This window comes from Sus scrofa, chromosome 6 (assembly GCF_000003025.6).
Source record: "Sus scrofa isolate TJ Tabasco breed Duroc chromosome 6, Sscrofa11.1, whole genome shotgun sequence".
Lineage (NCBI taxonomy): Eukaryota > Metazoa > Chordata > Mammalia > Artiodactyla > Suidae > Sus > Sus scrofa.
In genome coordinates, this window is record NC_010448.4 from 106,205,261 (window position 1) to 106,228,870 (window position 23,610).

The window sequence follows — 23,610 nt, forward strand, 5'->3', positions numbered from 1 at the left end:
TTCAGCACATAATTTTACATTATTCTTTCTTGTGTATTTCACGCTATTTATACTGTCTTACTTTAAAAGTCACAATAAGCATATATAATTAAAAGCAAAATGTCACTTTTCTTTACCCCTCCACTTCTTTCCATCTGAATCACTAGCCATGGCTCATGGTAGGACAGGGTTTTGCTGAGGAGGTTTTATTGCGAGGATCAGAAATGAACAGGACATTTCTTCAGTTCATTTAAACATTTTGTTACCTTAAAAAAATTAAATCACCTCTATTTATATTTGCATCTATATTTAAATTTACCTTGCTCCGATAAAAGAATAAGTCAAAATATATTCCATTCCTGTTTGGGTGCTTCTACTCCTCATTTTTCATCCCATTTCCATATTTATACCAGACTTAGACATCAAAAAGCTAATCTGAATGTCATAAAACATGTCCAAAGGATAAGTTAAATGGTGGGATTTTTGATCATTTACCTGAGGATCTACAAAACCTACAACATTTCAGGGAGGTATACTAAATCTGCATGTTATCTATTTAATCATTGTCTTAGCAAGGAAGGAACAAAGGATTTGTAATTAAGAAAATTCTAAACGTAAAGGACAACTACTTTATGCTCTACTATTTTGCTAACTTTTTTTTTTTTTTTTTCCTTTTCTAGGGCCACTCCTGCAGCATATGGAGGTTCCCAGGCTAGGGGTCTAATTGGAGCCATAGCCACCGGCCTATGCCAGAGCCACAGCAATGCAGGATCTGAGCTGCGTCTGCAACCTACACCACAGCTCATGGCAACACTGGGTCCTTAACCCACTGAGCAAGGCCAGGGATCGAACCCGCAACCTCATGGTTCCTAGTTGGATTCATTAACCACTGCGCCACAACAGGAACTCCTATTTTGCTAACTCTTAACAACAAAATGGAAAAAGTACACATGGTCTACTATACACCGATCTTTTATTTTCCTTCTTCCTAACCAGCAAGGTTCAGGATCTTCATCTTATCCATGTACAAAAATATGGGGAAAAAATTCTATATGAAGAGGCACCTCCAAACCAAAGCAAACTGTGATGATCAGATAGTATCAGATATCTAATACCCCTCAAGGGAAAAAACAAATAACAGAATAAAAAGACCAAAATAAGACTCACGTAGATCTCCAAATACCAGCCAATCATAAAAACTTTTAGAAATGCAAATATATAAAGATTAAGAGTGAATGCTCTTCATAAAACCACCTTATAATATATGATGACCAGTAAATGTGATCTCATAGTTGGTATGTTAAATCATTTACCTTTTCTGAATGATTAAGCATGTCTTGAGCATCTTTTCTTTCTCCTTCCACTCTTTCAAGATTATGTTTGAGATGCTTCACCTCCTCTTGTAAAGATGTAATTCGAGCTACCAAGTGAGAAGAAAGTTCAAGTCATACAATCATTAAAGGAAATCTTTATTTTTCCAACATGATAATTAAGATAAAAAAGTTTTAAATCTCCTGATAGAAATTTATTAGGTATTTTCTTGGTAGTATAAACAATAATTACAATATACAGTGATAAAGATATTAATTAGCTGGAGACCATCTAGTACATATTCTTCACTTTACAAATGGTCCAGAAATCATATCCGAGTGCTCTTTTCTGCCATGTTAATTAAGGCCAGTATTTAAGTGCTGTGGTTTTTTTGTTGTTGTTGTTTCTTTGTCTTTTTAGGGCTGCACCTGTGGCATACGGAAGTTCTCAGGCTACAGGGGTCGAATTGAAGCTGCAGCTTCCTGCCTATGCCATAGCAACATGGGATCAGAGCTGTGTCTGTGACCTACACCACAACTGTCCCTGTTCCTTAACCCACTGAGTGAGGCCAGGGATTGAACCCGTTTCCTCACTGGATACTAGTTGGGTTCGTTACATGAGCCACAAGGGAAACTCTTTTAAGCGCTTTTTATGTGCCAGACATTCCAAAAAGTGTTTAATTACCATTAAACTGAATGAAGCCAACCTCCATTGTTAAAGAAACTAAGTTTTAAGGAATTCAAGTGCTCTAACAAAGCTTAGTCTTAACCCACCTGAGGCTCATGCCATGTATGTAGCAACCCACATAGTCAGAAACTCTCCACATTAAGATATGTTTTAGATTTTACAAGGTTTTTTGGAAGGGCTGTGCCTGCTGCACGTGGAAGCTCCCAGGCCAGGGAGTGAACATGCACCACAGAAGTGACCTGAGGTGTAGTGACACCACCAGATCCTTAACCCCTCACACCACAGGGAACTACAGGTTTTACAATTTTTTTGTTTTTTTGTCTTTTTAGGGCCACATTCACGGCATATGGACTTCCTGGGCTAGGGGTCAAATCAGAGCTACAGCTGCCAGCCTACGCCACAGTCACAGCAATGCCAGATCCGAGCCAAGTCTACGACCTACACCACAGCTCATGGCAATGCTGGATCCTTTACCCACTGAGTAAGGTCAGGGATCGAACCTGAAATCTCATGGTTCCTAGTTGGATTTCTTTCCACTGCACCACGAGGGGAATTCCCAGGTTTTACAATTTTTAATGCATAAGTACTACATAAAGTCAAATTTAGCAGAGGCAGAATCTAACATACATGAATACATTTTCTAGTTCAAAAATAAAAATCTATTTTCTGATTTTGTGATTCAATGTAGCCTAAGATTTGACAGGGAAATGGATGAAGCACTCTAAAGAACCAGGAAAAATTTTGTACTTCTTAAAGTTCAGTGTTTAATTTGCTGTACTTGCCAAAGTCTTCAAGCCACTCAACCTGCCTCTCATATTTTAGTATTTCTGAAGCAGTTCTTTAATGAACAAATTAATAATAAATCTTTGGCACCTGATAATGATTGTCTGCTAGGCTAGTTCTAGGATCTAGAGAGAAATGAAACAATTTTATTTACACACACAGACAACATGGTCAGATAATACGGCATTCTGTTTATGAAGGAGTATGTTCATACAGAGAAAGAAACACTTGCTAATTTCTTTCAAATGGCTGAGCAAAAATATAGGGTATGTTGTGTTTGCATGGAGAGTTAAAGCAAATAAATGTAGGTGTTTAAATGTTAGTGACATTTATTTATTTATTTTGGCTGCACTCGCAGGATGTGGAAGTTCCTGGGCCAGGGATCGAACCCTGTGCCACAGCAGCGACCCAAGCTACTGCAATACTGTCAGCTCTTTAACCCGCTACACCACAAGGGAACTCTTAACGTGCAATTTAAAAAAATGCTTCTTCTGGTATTTATAATAAATAATAGGTTTTAAAAAATCTGTAGAAAGATAGTAAATTCAGATTATACTGAATTTTTCATGCAGTTGGCTTATATAAACCAACTCCCAAGAAGACAAAGTAATGAACACATATGGCTTGAATCCATTAGTGTCCGAGTAACATATAAAACATATCTTAAATACAGTTTATTTTCCTCATTTATTGTATTTCTAAAATACACTAAGAAGTCATAACTTGTCTATACGATACATGAAAGCAAAGAAGCCTCATGTACAAAAAAACAGTGGAAGGAATAAGAACCTAAATATCAGGTATCAAGCTAAATGGATCACAATAAAGATTCTTGAGGAAAACAGGGAATAATGTTTTCAGGATTTAATCAATTCGTTCGACAGGCCACATTAAACAGCAGTGATCATAAAAGAAAAAAAAAAAAAACTGGAGTTCCCGTCGTGGCTCAGTAGTTAACGAGTCCGACTAGGAACCATGAGGTTGCGGGTTCGATCCCTGGCCTTGCTCAGTGGGTTAAGGATCTGGTGTTGCCGTGAGCTGTGGTGTAGGTTGCAGATGTGGCTAGGATCCCGCATTGCTGTGGCTCTGGTGTAGGCTGGTGGCTACAGCTCCGATTAGACCCCTACCCTGGGAACCTCCAAATGCTGCGGGAGTGGCCCAAGAAAATAGCAAAAAGACAAAACAAACAAACAAAAAACTGTACTACATGAAAAATAAGAAAAGCAAGACCTCCTGTTCATTGGAAGACAGCATTTAAGAGTAAAAAGGCAAATCATGAAGTGGAAGAAGATTATGGTAAATACATTTGATGAAGGACTAACAGCTAGGACTTATAAAAACCAATAAGAAAAAGGCAAACAATCCAATGAAAAAAATGGGCAAGGGAGTTCCTGCTGTGGCTCATCGGTAACGAATATGACTAAAATCCAAGAGGACGTCAGATCCCTGACCTTGCTGAGTGAGTTAAGGATCTGGTGTTGCTGTCAACTGCAGTGTAGGTCACAGATGTGGCTCGGGTCTGGTGTTGCTGTGCCTGTGGTGTAGGCCGGCGGCAGCAGCTCTGACTCAACCACTGTGATTACTTGGAGAAAAAGGGGTTAGTGACTAAGAGGAGGTACAAGAGAACTTATGAGCTGCTGGTAATGCTCAGTTTCATGATCTGGATTCTTTTTACACAGGTGGTTTATGCTTTGAAAGAATTTCCAGGTACATATTTAAAATTTTATTTTAACATGTACATACATGTTAAGTTTTAACAACAAAAATCCTCACTTTGAAAAATCTATGTATGTTAAAATCCCCACATATGAAATCTACAAACTAAATTTGAGGTCCTTCAACTATATATAAAAATTAAAAATAAATGAATGGGAAAGATACATCATGAAAAGACATATTAAGATGAAAAATTCTCATGGTCAGATGTATTCTATATCATTTATAGTAATACAATTCTAATCCAGTAAGAAGATACAGAAGTCATTAAACCTTAACCACCAAATAACACTGCATTAAAAATATACAAAAGCAGGGTATCATGTAATATCTACAGCTAACATCATACTCATAGACAACACAAAAGGAAAACTAAGACAATTCCATTTATTAGAGCATCTAAAAGAACAAAATATCTAGGAAAAATTTAACCATGGAGGCATAAGACTTGTACACTGAAAATGAAACAAAACTAAGCTAAAATATCTGAAATGAATTTAATTTTTTTAATTAAAAATGTTTTCTTTTGGTCTTTTTAGAGCCACACCTGCAGCATATGGAGATTCCCAGGCTAGGGGTCAAATTGGAGCCGCAGATGCCAGCCCATGACACAGCCACAGCAATGCCAAATCTAAGCTACATCTGCAACCTACACCACAGCTTGCAGCAATGCTGGATCTTTAACCCACTGAGCAAGACCAGGGATCAAACCTGCATCCTTGGGTTCTTAACCCACTAACCACAATGGGAGCTGAAATTGGTTTTAAAAAGATCAAAATAAATGGAAGTATATTCTATGTTCATGGATTGGAAGACTTAATATGTTAAGATGGCAATACTACCCTAAGCAACCTATAGTTTCAATGCAATCCATATCAAAATTCACAAATACTAGAGAGGGTGTGGAGAAAAAGGGAACTCTCCTGCACTGTTGGTAGGAATGTAAATGTACAACCACTATGGAAGAAGTATGGCAGTTCTTCAGAAACCTAAATATAGAACTACCATATGATTCAGCAATCCCACTCCTGGGCATAATTCCAGCTAAAACTTTCATTCAAAAAGACATGTGCACCCATATGTTCACTGCAGCACTAGTCACAATAGCCAAGACATGGAAACAACTCAAATATCCACTGACAGATGAATAGATTAAGAAGATGTGGTACATATATATATACACAATGGAATACTACTCACCCATAAAAAGAATAATATCATTTGCAGCAACATGGATGGAACTAGAGATTTTTATACCAAGTCAGAAAGACAGATACCATATGATATCACTTATATGTGGAATCTAAAATACTGCACAGATGAACCTATCTACAGAACAGAAACAGACTCACAGACATGGACATCAGACTTGTGGTTGCCAAGGGGGAAAGGGAGAGAGTGGGATGGATTGGGAGTTTGGAGTTCATAGATGCAAACTGTTAAATTTAGAATGGACAGGCAATGAAGTCCTGCTGTCTAGCACAGGGAACTATGTCCAGTCACTTGTGATGGAACATGGTAAAAATATGAGAAAGAGTGTATACAGATGTATGACTGGGTCGCTCTGCTGTAGAGTAGAAATAGAACAATGTAAATCAACCATATATATGAATGAAAAGAAACACTTAAAAAAATTCCAAATATCTTTCATGCAGAAATGGAAAATCAGATCCTCAAATTCATATGGAATTACTTGGAACCTTGAACAGTTAAAACAGTATTGAAGAAGAACAACAAAGTTGAAGAACTCAAACTTCCCAATTTTAGAACTAGTTATATAGGGCTACAGTGATCAAAATAGTGTGGTACTGGCATAAGGACAGACGTATAGACCAAGTGAATAGAAATGAGAATTTAGAAAGAAAACTGTGTATCTATAGCCAACAGATTTCCAATAGGGATGCCAACACCATTCAATGGGGGGAAGAAGTCTCTTCAACAAACATTACTGGGACAAACAGATATCCACATGTAAAAGAATGAAATTGGACCCCTATATTATTACCAGATGTATTTGTTTTGAGTTAAAAATTGACTCTAATTAGGTCAAAGACCTGAACAAAGGGCTAAAACCACGTAATATTTAGAAGACACAGGGAAAAATTCATGATCATGGATTTGGCAATGTATTATGAGATGTAACACATTATGTATATGTGTATGCACATGATATGAAGCATAAGCAACATATATTAGGTAACTGGACTTCACCAAAATTAGCTTTTGTACATGAAGAAAAATGAAAAGACAAACTACAGAAGGGGATTAAATATTAGCAAGTCATAAACTTGATAATGTCTAATATCCAGACTATTAAAAAAGTCAAAAACAAAAAGATAGAAAACTCAATTAAAAAATAGACAAAGGACAAGAACATGTTTCTGAAACAAAGGACATGTTTCTGAAGAAGATACACAAATGGCCAAAAAAGCACAGAAAAGATGCTCAACCTCATTAGTCATTAGGGAAATGAAAACCAAAACCACCACGAGACAGGACTTCGTATACATTAGAGTGGTTGTAACCAAAAACAGTTAAATACCATGTATCAGTAAGAAGTTGGAGAAATTAAAACCCTTGTACATTGCTGGTGGGAATATAAAATGATGCAGCTATTGTGGAAAACAGTTTGGAAATTCCTCAAAAGATAAACACAAAATTACCACATGAGCCCGCAATTCCATGCCTGTGTGTGTGTGCGCATAAAAGCCAAAAGGAAGAAACAACTCAGATGTCTATCAACAGATGAATGGCTGAACAAATATGGTACATACCTACAACAGATTACTCAGCCATAAATGATGAAGTACTGATATATGCTATAATATTGATGAATCATAAAAGTGAAGGAAGTCTGACTCAAAAGGTCATGTATTATATGAAGTTATTTTTATGAAGGACTCAAAATAGGTAATTCAGAGATATAAAAGATTGTGGGTGCTAGGGGCTAGGGAGAAGAGCATATAGGGAAGGACAGCTTAATGGGTTAAGTCTTCTTTTGGCCTATGAAAATGTCTTGGTACTAGAGAGACAGGTGATTGTACAACACTGTGAATGTATTGAATGCCACTGAATTGTACACTTTTAAGCTGTTAATTTTTTGTTATATGAATTTCACCTCAATATAAAAACATGCAAAGCAAAAGCTGTTAGAAATATAAAGGGTTATGAGAAAAAGCTACAACCATAGTGATGACTTTTAAAACATGTTCTTGGCATATCAAAGAGACAATAAATGAAGTCTTAAAAAACTGATTAGTTTGATTAGAAAACTGATCTATTGTTTTTCCTCCAAAAAACAAACCCCAAAATATATGAAATAAAAACATACAATTTCCAAATGCCCATGTAACAGTTAAAAACAAAACAAAAGTGCATTACATTATGATATACTATTCCCTCAATCTATTTCTCTATAGACATGAAGTTTTTTTTTTTTTTTTCATTTTTAAAGGGCTATAAAAAGCAAAAAAGAATACGTCACAGAGATTGCACGTGGTCCACAAAGTCTAAAGTATGTATTATCCAGTTATATTTGAGAAGTTATTTCCCACATATAGGAAGAAGTTTCTGTTTACTAGTGTACATGGAGGGCATGCAATATGGAAATAATTGTGACTTTACCAGAAGCTCAGCCTTCCAAACTATAAAAAATTTATACCCAGGGGATCTGAAATTTCTTAAGGACCATAAAAAATTAACATAAAAACTGTATGTGTGCGTGTGTGTGTGTTTTAACCATAATGCACCTTTATGTATATGTTGAAGCTCATATAAGTTTTGAATATTTTTTAATTTAAATTGAAAAATAAACCTCAAAGGACGTACTGAAAAAGGATAAACAACAAGTCATGCTATGAATTTTTCTTAACTTCACCAATATCTAAAAAATAGAGTCCATTAAAACCATTGTTGATGAACACAGGGATGGTCTCTTCTTTGAAAGCAAGCACTTCAAAGCTCAGTGGTATGTGGAAAAACACAGACTTAAAGAATTTTAGAGTTGAAATTTATAGGGGTCACCTAATCTTGGTTTATAGATAAAAAACAGATCAAGGAAGTGACTTGCATACAGCTGATAAACTGTATATAAAAAGGCCTAGAGAAGCAATTTAAGGAAGTCAAATACAAAGCTTTTCTAATACATATAATGAGGATACATTTCTTGGTTATAGTCAGATCTATTTTAAGCTTAGTCCCTGAGAAATAAGATTGCACAACACTCCTCAGTGAAGAACCAATGGCAGATCCTAATTTCTGTTTCTAAAGTCCAGAAACTGACCCTGACCTTTCTCCACAGAATTATAACTAATCATCAAGCCCCATGAGACCTCAAACTATGTTCACAAACTATGTTCCCATCCTGTGATTTGGGTTAAAATGGACTAACCTACCCTTTGCTTTCCCTGAAAGATTTGGCAACTTCCATACATATCTGATTTGATTAGGTAGTATGGTAACTGTTGCCTATAGAAACAGAATATAGAAAAATATGTGAGAAGTGATTAAAGCCAGGCATCTTGCTGAAAACAAACTGACTTTAACTACCATGACCAAAATTTTCCTTTATTCACTGTTAGTTATCCCCAGTCTTTTCCCTTTCAGACTTAAAACCACTGCTGATATCTCTAGTCCTAATTTTTCCAAGTATCTAATTCTTTATTTGTAATGAGATTCTGTTTCCTCAGTTGACTTTCAATTTCTACACACAGTACATAAGAGTGATAATCTTCTGTAACTGGATTAGTTCCACTTTAAAGAAAGACTTTTATGAGTTGGGTACTTTTTCAAATTAAGTTTTCAGTAATCTGGCTATAAAATATAAAATAGTCATATTACCTATATCACAAGGTTACCTGTGAGAGTTAAGAAATTACAACTTGGGGAGTTCCCGTCGTGGCGCAGTGGTTAATGAATCCGACTAGGAACCATGAGGTTGCGGGTTCGGTCCCTGCCCTTGCTCAGTGGGTTAACGATCCGGCGTTGCCGTGAGCTGTGGCGTAGGTTGCAGACGCGGCTCGGATCCAGTGTTGCTGTGGCTCTGGCGTAGGCCGGTGGCTACAGCTCCGATTCAACCCCTAGCCTGGGAACCTCCATATGCCGTGGGAGCGGCCCAAGAAATAGCAACAACAACAACAACAACAAAAGACAAAAGGAAAAAAAAAAAAAAAAAAAAAAAAAAAAAAAAAAAAAAAAAAAAGAAATTACAACTTGGGAAGTTCCCATTGTGGTTCAGCAGTAACAAATCTGACAAGGGTCTGTAAGGATATAGGTTCGGGAGTTCCCGTCGTGGCGCAGTGGTTAACGAATCCAACTAAGAACCATGAGGTTGCGGGTGTGATCCCTGGCCTTGTTCAGTTGGTTAAGGATCCAGCATTGCCATGAGCTGTGGTGTAGGTTGCAGACGCGGCTCAGGTCCTGCATTGCTGTGGCTGTGGCATAGGCCAGTGGCTATAGCTCCAATTCGACCCCTAGCCTGGGAACCTCCATATGCCTCGCGAGTGGCCCAAAAAATGGCAAAAAAACAAAAAAACAAAACAAAACAAAAAAAAGGGTTCAGTCCCTGGCCTCACTCAGTGAGTTAAGATCTGGTATTGCCATGAGCTGTGGCGTAGGCTGCAAGTGCAGCTCAGATTTTGCACTGCTGTGGCTGTGGCGCAGGCTGGCAATTGTAGCTCCCATTTGATCCCTCATCTGGGAAATTTCACATGCCACAGACATAGCTCTAAAAAAGTAAAGAAAGAAATTACAACTTGATACAAATTGTCCTGAAAGAGAAAGAATGCTAATCATTTCCAGTATTACCAAGGTCATTTTTCTTTTCTTTTTTTAAAAATTGAAGTATAGTTGATGTACAGTATTATATAACTTACAGGTGTACTACAGTGATTCACAATTTTTAAAGGTTATACTCCATTTATAGTTATCATAAAATATTTGCTATATTCCTCATGTTGTACAAAATATCCCTGTAGTTTACTTTATAACTAATAGTTTGTACATCTTAGTCCCCTATTCCTACATTTCCTACATTACCCCTCCCCACATCGCTCTCTAAACTGGTAACCATAGTGTGTTTTTCTTATCTGTGAGTCTATTTTTTTGTTTGTTTGTTCTAATACCAGTTTGCTGTATTTTTCAGATTCCACATATGATATCATACAATATTTGTCTTTCTCTGTCTGACCTTTTTCACTTAGCACGATGTCTCCAAGTCCATCCACGTTGTTGCAAAAGGCAATATTCCATTCTTTTTTATGGCTGAGTAGTATTCCACTATATATATGTGTGTGTGTGTGTGTGTATACATATACCACATCTTCTTCATCCACTCATCTATTGATGAGCACTTAGGCTGATCCCATATCTTGGCAATTGTAAATACCGCTGTTATGACCACTGGGTGCATGTATCTTTCCCAATTAGTGTTTTTTTTTGTGTGTGTGTGGGGAATATACCTAGGAGTGGAATTGCTGGTCATATGGTAGTTCCATTTTTAGTTTTTTGAGAAACCTCCATACTGTTTTCCACAGTGGCTGTGCCAATTTATATTCCCACCAATAGTGTGTGAAGGCAAAGGTCATTTTTTTTGAGGATAACATAATCAAAAATACATTACCTTAAACTAAAAAATTACTTATGTGGCCATGCCTGCAACATGAGGAGGTTCCTAGGCCAGGGATCAAACCCACGCCCCAGCTATAACCAGAGCCACAAAAGTGACAAGGCTGGATCCTTAACCCACTGAGGCATGAGGAAATTCCAACTTAAAGATTATTAACATACTAAATTTTACGTTTTTAGCTACAATTAAAAATAAAAAATTTAAAAATTATTTTCCACTGAGAGACAGAAAAAAAAAATGTGGTATATATGACATGTGCACACAATGGAATAGAATACAACCTTAAAAAGGAAGAATTGAAATTCAATACATGCCACAACACGGATAGGTCCTGAAGACATTAATAAGCTAAGTGGAATAAGACAGACAAAAGGATAAATATTGAGGTACCACTTTTATGAAGTAGTCAAATTCATAGAGACAAAAAGTAGAATGGTGGTTACCAGGGGATGGGAAGAGTGGGAAATGAGGAGTTACTGTTTAATGGGTATGATGGAGTTTTAGCCTGGGATGATGAAAAAGTTCTGAAGATGGATAGTAGTGATGATTGCACAACAATGTGAATGTACTTTATGCCAGTGAACTGTATGTTTAAAAATGGTTGAAATAGGGAATTACTGTTGTGGCTCAGCAGAGATGTTGTCTCTTTAAGGATGAGGGTTTGACCCCTAGCTTTGCTCAGTGGGTTAAGAATCCAGCGCTATGGCAACTGTGGCATAGGCTGCAGCTGTAGCTCTACTTCAACCCCTGGCCTGGAGCTTCCATATGTCACAGGTCCAGCTACTTAAAAAAAAAAAAAAAAAAAAAAGTTGAAACAGTAAATTTTATACCCATGTTACCACAATAAGAAACAAGTATTACCTTGTAGGTCTCCAATCATCTCAGAATCACGACCTCTGTCTCTTCGTTCAGCTTCTAATACAGCTTGCAGCTGGTAATAATCCTTGTCTGTTTGTGATTTTGAATTCTCTAAAATTCTATTTCTCTCCTGCAGTTCTCTGTTAAGGGACTCCAGCTGAGTAATTGACTTGCTCATCTCAGTGTGACTCTTCCTTAACCTTACAGCTGTGTCTGATTCTGTCCTAAGTAAGTCATTGGCTTCTTCTAGCTAATTAAAACAGAAAGCAAGAAAAGAGGTTTTTTTACTATTACACAATAAAATTTATTTTAATTTAGATTAAAAAAAAAATCTCATTCCAAAATCTTACCTGCTTTTGTAACTGTGCCAGCTTCTCATTCGCAAGCTGTGAATTCTGACTGACTTTCTTTAAGTCTTCCAACTGATCCTTTAATGTAGAAACTAGAAAATGAAGGAATGATAAGTTTTCATAGAAGAAACATATACATCCCTTATAAAAAAATGAAATGATTTTAGGCCTTAAAAGTCAGCCATTTAGCTCCAAATTCCATCCTGGGAGTACTTTTATTTTGAACTTATCAAAAAGTAGAGTACTGTTTTACAATATAGAATGCAAAAACAGATTTGTTTCTACTGTTGTTATATTTCAAATTGTTTTTTTTTGTCTTTTTTTTTAGGGCCGCATCCTTGGCATATGGAGGTTCCCAAGCTAGGGGGTCCAGTCAGAGCTGTAGCCAACAGCCTATGCCAGAGCCACAGCAAGGTAGGATCTGAGCTGTGTCTACGTCCTTCACCACAGCTCATGGCAATGCCAGATCCTTAACCCACTGAGCCACAACAGGAACTCCAGTATTTCAAATTCTTCTATTCCCTTGATAAGGTTAATCAATTAGTGAAATGTTACAAAGCTAGCATTAGCATTATCTATTTTTAAATAGTGCAAATCTTTGATTAGTTGAATTATTTATAAAATGGTACCCAATGGTATATAGCACGTCTTCCTCTATATCATCTCCCAGTCCCTCTGCCTCTCCACCCCAGCGGCAACTATTACTAATTTCTTGCATATCCTAATATAGTCTATGTATCTATACTCTAATATATAAAAACAAAACTATAAATGTTTTCATATGCATACCTATACGTGCGTACACACACATATTTAAGCATATATGGACAAGCAATGTTATTTTAAATCTATACATTGTTTTTTTAAAGGTGTATTTTAGAGATTCTTTTACAACAGTTTATAAGGAGATGCTTTTTTCTTTTATAAAATATATAGTATTCTACCATACAGATGTACTAAAATTTATTATATCACTGACTACATTTAATTTATAATTTTTACAATTTTAAACAATGCTAAAATAGCTTTGTTTATATATCAGTGTGTATGTGCACAGGTGTACATAAAATAAATTTTTAGAAATGAAATTACTGGATCAAAGGGTGTAGGCAGCTATTTAAAAAAAAATTTTTTTTTAATGGACGAACCTGCAGTATCCAGAAGTTCCCATGCTAGGGATCAAATTGGAGCTGGAGCTGCTGGCCTACACCACAGCAAGACAGGATCTGAGCTGCATTTATGACCTCTGCTGCAGCTTGTGGCAACGCTGGATCCTTAACTCATCGAGAGAGGCTAGGAATTGAACCTGCATCCTCACGGACACTATGTCAGGGTCTTAAGCCACTGAGCCACAATGGGAAGTCCCAGAAAGCTACTTTAAATTTGCAACACTACTACCAAAACACATAAAATTCTAGTTTAGTAGTTCTCAGATGTGGCTGCTTGTTAGAAGTGCCTAGAATGCTTATTAAAAATACTAATGCCCAGCTCACATGTCTAGATCAATTAAACTGCTCTGAACAATTATTTGACTACAAATTGGACAACCTAGGAGAAATGGACAAGTTTCTAGAAACACATAGTGCACCAAAACTTAAGAAAGTATAGAGGTGGGAGGGAGTGGGAGGGATCGGGAGCTTGGGCTTATCAGACACAACTTAGAATAGATTTACAAGGAGATCCTGCTGAATAGCATTGAGAACTATGTCTAGATACTCATGTTGCAACAGAACAAAGGGTGGGGGAAAAATGTAATTGTAATGTATACATGTAAGGATAACCTGACCCCCTTGCTGTACAGTGGGAAAATAATAAAAAAAAAAAAAAAAAGAAAATATAGAGGAGTTGCATTAGAATTTCTGGAGTTTAGGCCATCAGTTTAAAGTTTTCAGGGAGATTACAATATACACAGAAAGAAAAAAAAAATTACTACTCTAGCTAAAATATTAACCTGACTTTAATATGTTATATATTTATCTTAGGACATGGGTATTTGGGTTCATGAGGTGTTTTAGGACTGTGGTTTCAAAAATATATCAGGAGTAAAAAATATTTATATATATATATATATATATATCATAGGCACTAAATTTAAGACTACCTCAAGACAAAGATCTCGAGGATAGTGTTAGAAATTCCAGTGTACTTTAAGGGAAGTAACAATTTACCTTCATTTTCTACATTCCTCCTCTTCTCATTTTCCTGTTCTGCTTTTCTTTGGTACTCATTAATTCTGTGCTGTAGCAACATTTTCTCCTTTTCGATCTGAGACAATGTAGATTCTAGATTTCTTCTTTGATTCCCCTGAAATTATGACAAAAGTTACCACTGTAATTAATACTCTTCATTTATTTAGAGAAATACTCTGCTCTTTTTGAAAAAAACAGTTACTTAACATAGATTTTCTACTTTACAAATCAGATAATACTTCCTAAAGGTAACTTTCTAATAATAGAATTAGCTTGCCTTAGAAGAAAATCGAGAATCTCCTTATTTTGACTAGATATACAAAATTTTCAGATTCTTAGCATCTATGAATATAAAAAACACCCTATTAATCTTATCAGATTGAATGTAATTTCATTAGTTTAAGATGAACAGATTGCCTTATATTACCAATATTTTGGATTATTTACATTCCTACATTTCAGATGTGAATTACAAAAGGGATCAGATAATAATTACATATTTTATAATTAAATGATGCAAAACTCAAATGATACAAAATGAAACATTGTTCAACCTCACCAGTTCCTGTGTGAGGTCTCCCTTAATCACCTCCCTATAACTTGTCTAAGACTTTCCATGTATGTACCTACTAGTGCATATAAAAGTAGTGAAAGAAATACTTATATAGAAAATGAAACTAAGGGGAAGGGAGGGTTGAAGAAAAAAACACTTCAAATTTCACAACTTAAAAAATTTTACCTTCTGTTTCTGAGTCAACTATCAGTATATCCTGCTTTTGATGATTCATTTCCAAGACTCCACAATGGAAAACCCTCAATAGTGTGTGCTTTTCTAGGCTTTCCGATCTTTAAGCAAAACTCAACCTTTAAATAAAAGATACTATCCGAGAGACATGGTAAAACTGACAGGGATCATCTAAAATCCTTCCAATTATAAGATTTTATCATTCTAACTTTTATTTTTTCATTTTAAATATTTGAAATAATTCTACATTTCAGAAGTTGCAAAGACAGGAGTTCCCGTCGTGGCGCAGTGGTTAACGAATCCGACTAGGAACCATGAGGTAGCGGGTTCGGTTCCTGCCCTTGCTGGGTCGGTTAACGATCCGGCATTGCCGTGAGCTGTGGCGTAGGTTGCAGACATGGCTCGGATCCCACGTTGCTGTGGCTCTGGTGTAGGCTGGTGGCTATGGCTCCGACTAGACCCCTAGCCTGGGAATCTCCATATGCCACGGGAGTGGCCCAAGAAATAGCAAAAAGACCAAAAAAAAAAAAAAGTTGCAAAGACAGTACAATAGTTATACATAACAATGGTACAAAGGGAGAAAATTGGTATCAGTATTAAGTGTGTCTTGCACTTTTTTTTTTTTTTTTTTTTTTTTTTAGGGCCTCACTGTTCCCAGGCTAGGGGTAGAATCAGAGCTGCAGCTGCAGCCTATGTCACAGCTACAGCAATGCCAGATCCCAGCCGCATCTGTGACCTATGCTGCAGTTTATGGCAATGCCGGATCCTTAACCCACTGAATGAGGTCAAGGATCAAAACTGTATCCGATATACTAGTCAGGTTTTAAAACCACTGAGCCACAATAGGAATTTCCGAATTCCCGCATGTCTTAGTTCAGTCATTTTATTTCATGTGCAACTACCACCATAATCAAGATACAGAACTGTGTCATCAGCACAACTATCTTCATCCAGTCACTACTTACTGCCACACACACACCCCTCCCCCACTTTTCCCACCACCCATAGCCCTGGCAACCAGTAACAGGAGGTCCTCCAACTGTATAATTTTGCCATTTGGAAAATGCCATAGTAGTGCAATCACACAGTATGGACCTTTTGACATTAGCTTCTTACATTCAACATAATACCCTTGAGATCCATCCAAGTTGCTGTATGTAACAGCAATTCATTTTCCCAGTCTATAGCTTATCATTTCATCCTCTCATCAGGGTCTGTCACAGAGCAAGCACTGTTAGTTCTGATGAAGTCCGATTTATTGAATTCTTTTTCCTTATATGGATCATGTCTGTGGTATACTAACTCAAGTTGCAGGTCCCAAGGATTTCCCATTTTTTTAATAGAAGTTTTATATTTTTTATGTTCCTATTTAATAAATCTATCCCTTTTAATTTAATTTTTGTGTAAGTCACGAAACTTAGGTTGAGGTTCATATCTTGGCATGGGAATACCTAATTATTCAAGCACAACTTGCTAAAAAGATCATCCTTCCTCCACTGAATTGCTTTTGCACCTTTGTCAAAAATAAGTTGGCCATAATTGAGGGATACACATCCATAGTTTTCTTTTCTTCTTTTTTGGCCATGTCCACAGCATGTGGAAGTTCTGAGGCAAGGGACTGAACCTGTACCACAGCAACAACCTGAGCAGATGCAGTGACAACACCAGATCATTAACCCACAGCACCTCAAGGGAACTCCCCATTGTTTTTTTTTGTAGTACTATCTTTGATAGGTTTTGGAATCTGGGTAGTTCTAGCCTCATGAAATTACTGGGGAATGTTCCCTTCTATTTTCTGGAAGAGAGTGTAGAATTGGTGTTAATTCTTCAAACACTTGGTGGAATTCTCCAGTAAAACCATCTGGTCCTGAAGATACTTCTGGGGGAGTTTTTAAATTATGAATTCACTTTAATAGTTACATGGGGCTATTCAAATAATGCATTTCACCTCATGTGAGTTGTAGTAGTTTGTATTTTTGGAGGAATTAGTTCATTTCACACTTACATGTTTAGAATTGTTTGTAGTATTCCCTTAACTTTCTTCTTTGATATCTGTAGAGTGTGTAGGGATATGTCATTTTATTGCTGATAATGATCATTTGTATCCTCTTTGACAATCTTGCTAGAGGTTTGTCAATTTTGCTGATCTTTCCCAATGGCTAGGTTTCTATTTTTGCAGATTTTTAAAACTGTTTACTCTGTTTTCAATTCCATTGATTTCCGCTCTTTACTTTTCTTTCCCTGTCCTTGCTTTGGATTTATTTTGCTTTTTCTCAGTTCTTGAGGCAGGAGTTTCGATAAGTGATTTGAAACTTTTCATCTTTTAAAATGTTAACATTTGGTGTATAAATTTCCCTTAGAGCACTATGTTAACTGCATCCCACAAATTCTGATGCCTTATCTTCATTTTCATTGTTCTAATATTTTTTAAAGATGAAAACTTATAACTTTGAAGAATAACTTCATGAGATATAAGTAACATCCTAAAGTTTGAGACTTTGCTCTTTGGAATATTTAGAACTGCACTGTTTAGTTTCCATGTGCTTGTAGTCTTGCTTGATACCTTTCTATTATTCGTTCTAGTCTGGTGACATTTTGCTCAGAGAACACACTTTGTATGATTTTAATTCTTTGTAATCTGTAAAAGTTTGCTTAGGCTGTGGTCTATCTTGGTGTGTGTTCTTTGAATGCTTGAAAAGAATGTCTTTTGCTGTTGTTGGGTGGAGAGTTCTACCAGTGCTGAATGGATCCTCTTGGCTGATGGTGTGGCCGAGTTCTCCTATGTTTGCTGATTCTCTGTCTAGAGAGTGGTACTTAAAAAGTCTCCCAACAGTCACTGCAAATTTGTCTATTTCTCTTTTCCATTTTTTCAGTTTTTGCTTTATACACTTTTTAGCTCTTTGTTTGATGAATACAAATTTAGGAATGTTATGTCTTCTCAGAGGATTGATATTTTTGTCATTATGCAATGTCCCTCTCTGCCCTGAAGTCTACTTCACCTGATATTGATATTGCCATTGCTGGTTTCTTTTTGCTAATGTTTACATGATGTATTTTTTTTTTTTTTTTTTTTGTCTTTTGTCTTTTTGTCTGTTGTTGTTGTTGATGTTGTTGTTGCTGTTGTTGCTATTTCTTGGGCCGCTCCCGCGGCATATGGAGGTTCCCAGGCTAGGGGTTGAATCGGAGCTGTAGCCTCCGGCCTACGCCAGAGCCACAGCAACTCGGGATCCGAGCCGCGTCTGCAACCTACACCACAGCTCACGGCAACGCTGGATCGTTAACCCACTGAGCAAGGGCAGGGACTGAACCCGTAACCTCATGGTTCCTAGTCGGATTCGCTAACCACTGCGCCACGACGGGAACTCCACATGATGTATTTTTAACTTGCCTCTACTGCTGTATTTGACAGCATATGTAGGTGGTAATTAAAAAAAAAAATCTCTCACAACTGTCTTTAATTGCTGCTGCATTTAATATAATTATTGATGTTAGTTAAGCCCATTTTGTTTTCATTTTATCCCATTTTCTCTTTTTTGTCTTTCTATAGGTTATATGTTTTTTAAAATTCCATTTGATTTATCTATGTTTTTAAGTGTATCTCTTTGTATAATGTTTAATCAGTGGCTGCTCTAGGTGTTACATTACTGCTATTGGCATATTACCAATTTGATTAAAATATAAAACCTTACCTAACTTTATTCCCATTCATAGTTATCTTTTTTAAAATTACTTAATGAATTTTATTACATTTATAGGTGTGCAACAATCATCACAACCAAGTTTTGTAGCATTTCCATCCCAAACCCTCAGTGCATTCCCCCACCTCACAAGCTGTCTTATTTGGAAACCATTAAGTTTTTCAAAGTCTATGAGTCAGTATCTGTTCTGCAAAGAAGTTCATTGTGTCCCTTTTTTTTAAGATTCCACATGTAAGTGACAGCATTTGATGTTGGTGTCTCATTGTCTGACTGACTTTACTTAGTGTGATAGTTTCTAGGTCCATCCATGTTGCTGCAAATGCCATTATTTCTTTCCTTTTAATGGCTGAGTAATATTCGGTGGTATATATGTACCACATCTTTTTGATCCACTCCTCTGTGGATAGACATTTAGGTTGTTTCCATGTCTTGGCTCTAGCAAATAGTGCTGCAATGAACCTCGGAGTACATGTGTCTTTTCAAGCCATAGTTTTCTCTGGATAGATGCCCAGGAGTGGGACTGCTGGATCACATGGTAATTCTATTTTCAGTTTTCTGAGGAATCTCCATACTGTCTTCCACAGTGGTTGCACCAATTTACTTTCCCACCAACAGTGTATGAGGGCTCCCTTTTCTCCGTACCCTCTCCAGCACTTACTCTTTGCAGACTTTTTGATGATGGCCATTCTGGCTGGTGTAAGGTGGTAGTCATAGTGGTTTTGATTTGCATTTCTCTAATAATGACTGATGTTGAATATCTTTTCATGTGTTTTTTTGCCATCTGTATGTCTTCTCTGGAGAACTGTCCGTTTGTAATTATCTGAAATATTTCTTCTATATACATGGAGAACCACACTTGATAATGCTGTAATTTCTGTTTCAACTGTCAAATGTAACATAAAACACTTAAGAGAAGGAAAGTGTATTTACTCATATTTTTACTCTGTTATTGTTTCTTCTTTCCTGGTATTTTAAGATTCCTTCTTTTATCATTTCCCTTCTCTTTAGAGAATTTCCTTTGGCAATTATTTTAGGGGAAATGCACTGGTGTCAGTTTCTCTTAGTTTTCCTTCATCAGAATATTGTGGTTCCCATTTGGGAAGAATGAGAATTTTTAGTTGACAGTTCTTTTTTTTTTTTTTTTCCTTCAGCCCTTAAAAAAAGCAGTGCCACTTCCTTTGTTCCCCATGGTTCCTAAAAAGAAATCTACTGTCATTTGCACTGTTCTTCCCCTTTAGGTTATGTCTTTTGTTGTATTTCTTCTTTGATGTTAGTTTTCAGAAGTCTATTGTGTGTCCTGGTGTGTATATCTTTGCGTTTATCCTTTTTGTGGTTCTTTTTGTGGTCTTTTCTTTACAGGTTAGTGTCATTCCCCAATTTGTAGAATTTTCAGCCATCATTCTTCTGCCCCCTTCTTCTTCAGCAATTTCAATGACACAAATGTTAGAACTTTACTGCTACAATCCTAGAGGTCAATGAAGCTCTGTCACTTTTTTTTTTTTACTGTTATTTAGATGAGGTAATTTTTATTGTTTTATCCTTTAAGTTCCCAGATTCTTTTCTTTTCTTTTTTTTTTTTTTGTCTTTTTGCCATTTCTTGGGCCGCTCCCGTGGCATATGGAGGTTCCCAGGCTAGGGATCGAATCGGAGCTGTAGCCACTGGCCTATGCCAGAGCCACAGCAATGCGGGATCCGAGCCGTGTCTGCAACCCACACCACAGCTCAAGGCAACGCCGGATCGTTAACCCACTGAGCAACACCAGGGATTGAACCTGCTCACGGTTCTTAGTCGGATTTGTTAACCACTGCGTCACAATGGGAATTCCCAAGATTCTTTTCTTTATAGCCTTTACTGTGCTGCTGAACCCATCACTTGAATTTATTTCAGTTATTATAACTTCTGGTTGGTTCTACTTTACATCTTTTATGTCTTTGTTAAAACTTTCTACTTCTTTGCTATAACTTTGTAATTTAAAATTTTCATCTGTTTGTAATTGCTCACTGAAACATATTCACAATAACTCCTTCAGATCTGTGTCAGATAATTTAAACATCTGTATTATCTCAGTGTTGGTATCTGTTTATTGTCTTTTTTCATTCTGGTTGAGATTTTCCTAGTTCTGGTTACGATGAGTGATTTTTCTATTGAAGCATGGACATTTTTAGTATCGTACAATACTCTGGATCTTTTTAAAGTCTTCTATTTTAGCAAGTCTCTTCTGTCACTGTTCTGGTGGGACCAAGGAGGTATTGCCTCATTTCTCTCAAATGGGGGTAGAAATCTTGGTTTTTCCACTTGTCTTTTACTGAGTGGCTCCTCATCACTGCCAGGTGGAAATGGGAGTTCTGCACTCCACTAGGCTTTCACTGATAATACCACAGCTGGGAGGAGGGTACCTGGTTACTACTGCCTACATGACCTCCAAAGACACTGCAGTAGGAATGGGGGTTCATTTTTTCAGTGCTGAAAATGTGAATGCTCTATTAGTCTCTTCTGACACTACCACAACAGGGAGTGGGAGGTGTGCCTTGTCCTGCTGGGAGGAAATGGAAGATTAGATCCCCACATGGTCCCCAATGACACTATCTGGGGAAGCAGGGAGGCTTGTCACTGCCTAGCAGAGACGAAAGTCCCTCATTGGACCTTCCATGACATCACCCCATCAGGGGGCTGGAGGTCTGGGCTCCTCTCTCAGTCTCTGCTGGTGGGGCAAGGGGTTGTATTTTTTTATGTTGTGTTTGGTGAGTAGAGCAGTGATTGTGTAAGTTTTCTGATTTGCTAGCCTGCCCCTTTCCTGGTCCTTTAGCTAGAGAGTGGCTTTTCTTCTCTGTGCTTATTGGTATTCCCAGATTGCTGGCTTCTCCAGCGCCCAGTCTGGAATACATGCTGAGGAAAGAAAATCCATAGCATTCATTACCGTGTCATTTCTGGAGACCCAAGTACTCTAGCTGGTCTGTCTTCTCTCAATCTTTTATAAATTTTTTATGTTTTTTAAATACTTAATGTCTAGAGGTCTAAACTGTAATTTAAAGCTGAACTCTCTTTAGTGGGAAAAATAGGGGAAAGCACTTTCATTCCATCTTTTCAGAAGCAGGACTATTTTAATTTTATAATTAAGATCTCTTCCTACCTTGAATTTGGAAAGCTGAATAACTTAAACCTAGCACACTTGATTTTTATGTATTCTAGAAATGAAAAAGTGGAGGATATGCAAAAAGGATTTCTTAAACACTTAGAGTCAAATATATAGTGCTAGGCTAAGTACATATTGACTAAAGGCAAGTTGATAAAATATTATATATATGTAAATCTGCCCAGATGACTATATGTATATTCAAGGCTACAGAAAAGAGGACAAAAACAAAAAACCACAAAAAACTGCCACCATTGACAGATGCTATTAAGAAAAGAGAAAACTGGAGTTCCTGTCATGGCTCAGTGGTTAACAAATCCAACTAGGAACCATGAGGTTTTGGGTTCGATCCCTGGCCTTGCTCCAGTGGGTTAAGGATCCGGCGTTGCCATGAGCTGTGGCGTAGGTTGCAGACGCGGCTTGGATCCTGAGTTGCTGTGGCTCTGGTGTAGGCTGGTGGCTACAGCTCCGATTTGACCCCTAGCCTGGGAACCTCCATATGCTGTGGGAGCGGCCCAAGAAATGGTAAAAAGGCCACAAAAAAAAAAAAAAAAAAAAAAAAAAAAGAGAGAGAGAGAGAAAATTAAGATAGCACAAAAACCATCAGAAAAATTAAATCTAAAAAGGACAAAGGATGTATTCAATGAGAGGACTCTTGAAAGACATTTACAAGGTAAAAGGAATAAAAAAGTGTTATGTATTTGCAAACAAACATATGAATCATAAAATATTTAAACTGTGTTTCCCTGATAGTAAAAAATTTCTTACTAGGTTAACCATGGAAAACATGAACAATCCTAAAAATCCATATATTTCCCACTTGATCATATAAAATTATGTTACTATCAGTCCCTTTGAAATTTATTCTCCCCTGTTTCCTACCTGTCTCTTTCTGTTCTAGTTCCAGATTCAATTTCTGATCTCTTATGCCTTTCTTACTTTTTCAACCATTAAGAACCACTAAACTGAAATTTAAGTATTAAAATTTCAAAATGGTTCTAGTATACAACGGCTAAAAAGAAACTAATGTATAATCTAATTTCACTTTAACCTGCAGCTCCCAAGTGAGGCTTCCGTCACAATTTTTTGGTTCTACTATGTATTGCAACCTATAAAATTCCAATGTAATTTTCTCAGAAAACAAAACAATCTGAAAGAGGAAAAGACTGTCAAAAAGGAAAACTTCTGGTTAGAAAACAAAAAATACCTCTTCATCCAATTCTTTCATTATCTTGTCTAGCTTTATGTTTGAAGTTCTGTAAAAACAAAAGCAATATAGATTAGAAATATGTTTATTTTTTATTGCCGGGGGTGAAACACCGTATCACTTACTTTTGATTTCGCTAAAATTTCTTAACTTTTTTTTTGTGCTGTGGATCCCTTCGGCAGTCTGGCAAAGCCTATGGCTTTTTCTCAGAATATTTTAAAAGCATAAAATAAAATACAAAGGACGAAAAGAAACCAAAATATTGAAATACAATCATAAACTAAAAAAAAAGTATGATTGGAGTTCCCATTGTGATGCAGCAGTTAAC

General features: G+C 36.8%; 1 protein-coding gene across 1 annotated transcript in view; it reads right to left on the reverse strand.

The window, feature by feature from the left end:
• The window catches only part of ROCK1 (Rho associated coiled-coil containing protein kinase 1), a 151,100-nt gene that overhangs the window by 41,362 nt on the left and 86,128 nt on the right, over positions 1 to 23,610 (reverse strand). Inside the window, exons 13-17 of the mRNA XM_005653400.3 lie at positions 23,283 to 23,331; positions 14,478 to 14,613; positions 12,310 to 12,401; positions 11,963 to 12,209; positions 1,293 to 1,399 (exon numbers count right to left, since the gene is read on the reverse strand). Coding sequence (XP_005653457.2) covers positions 1,293 to 1,399; positions 11,963 to 12,209; positions 12,310 to 12,401; positions 14,478 to 14,613; positions 23,283 to 23,331 — 631 coding nt within the window. The remainder of the gene's footprint in view (positions 1 to 1,292; positions 1,400 to 11,962; positions 12,210 to 12,309; positions 12,402 to 14,477; positions 14,614 to 23,282; positions 23,332 to 23,610) is intronic.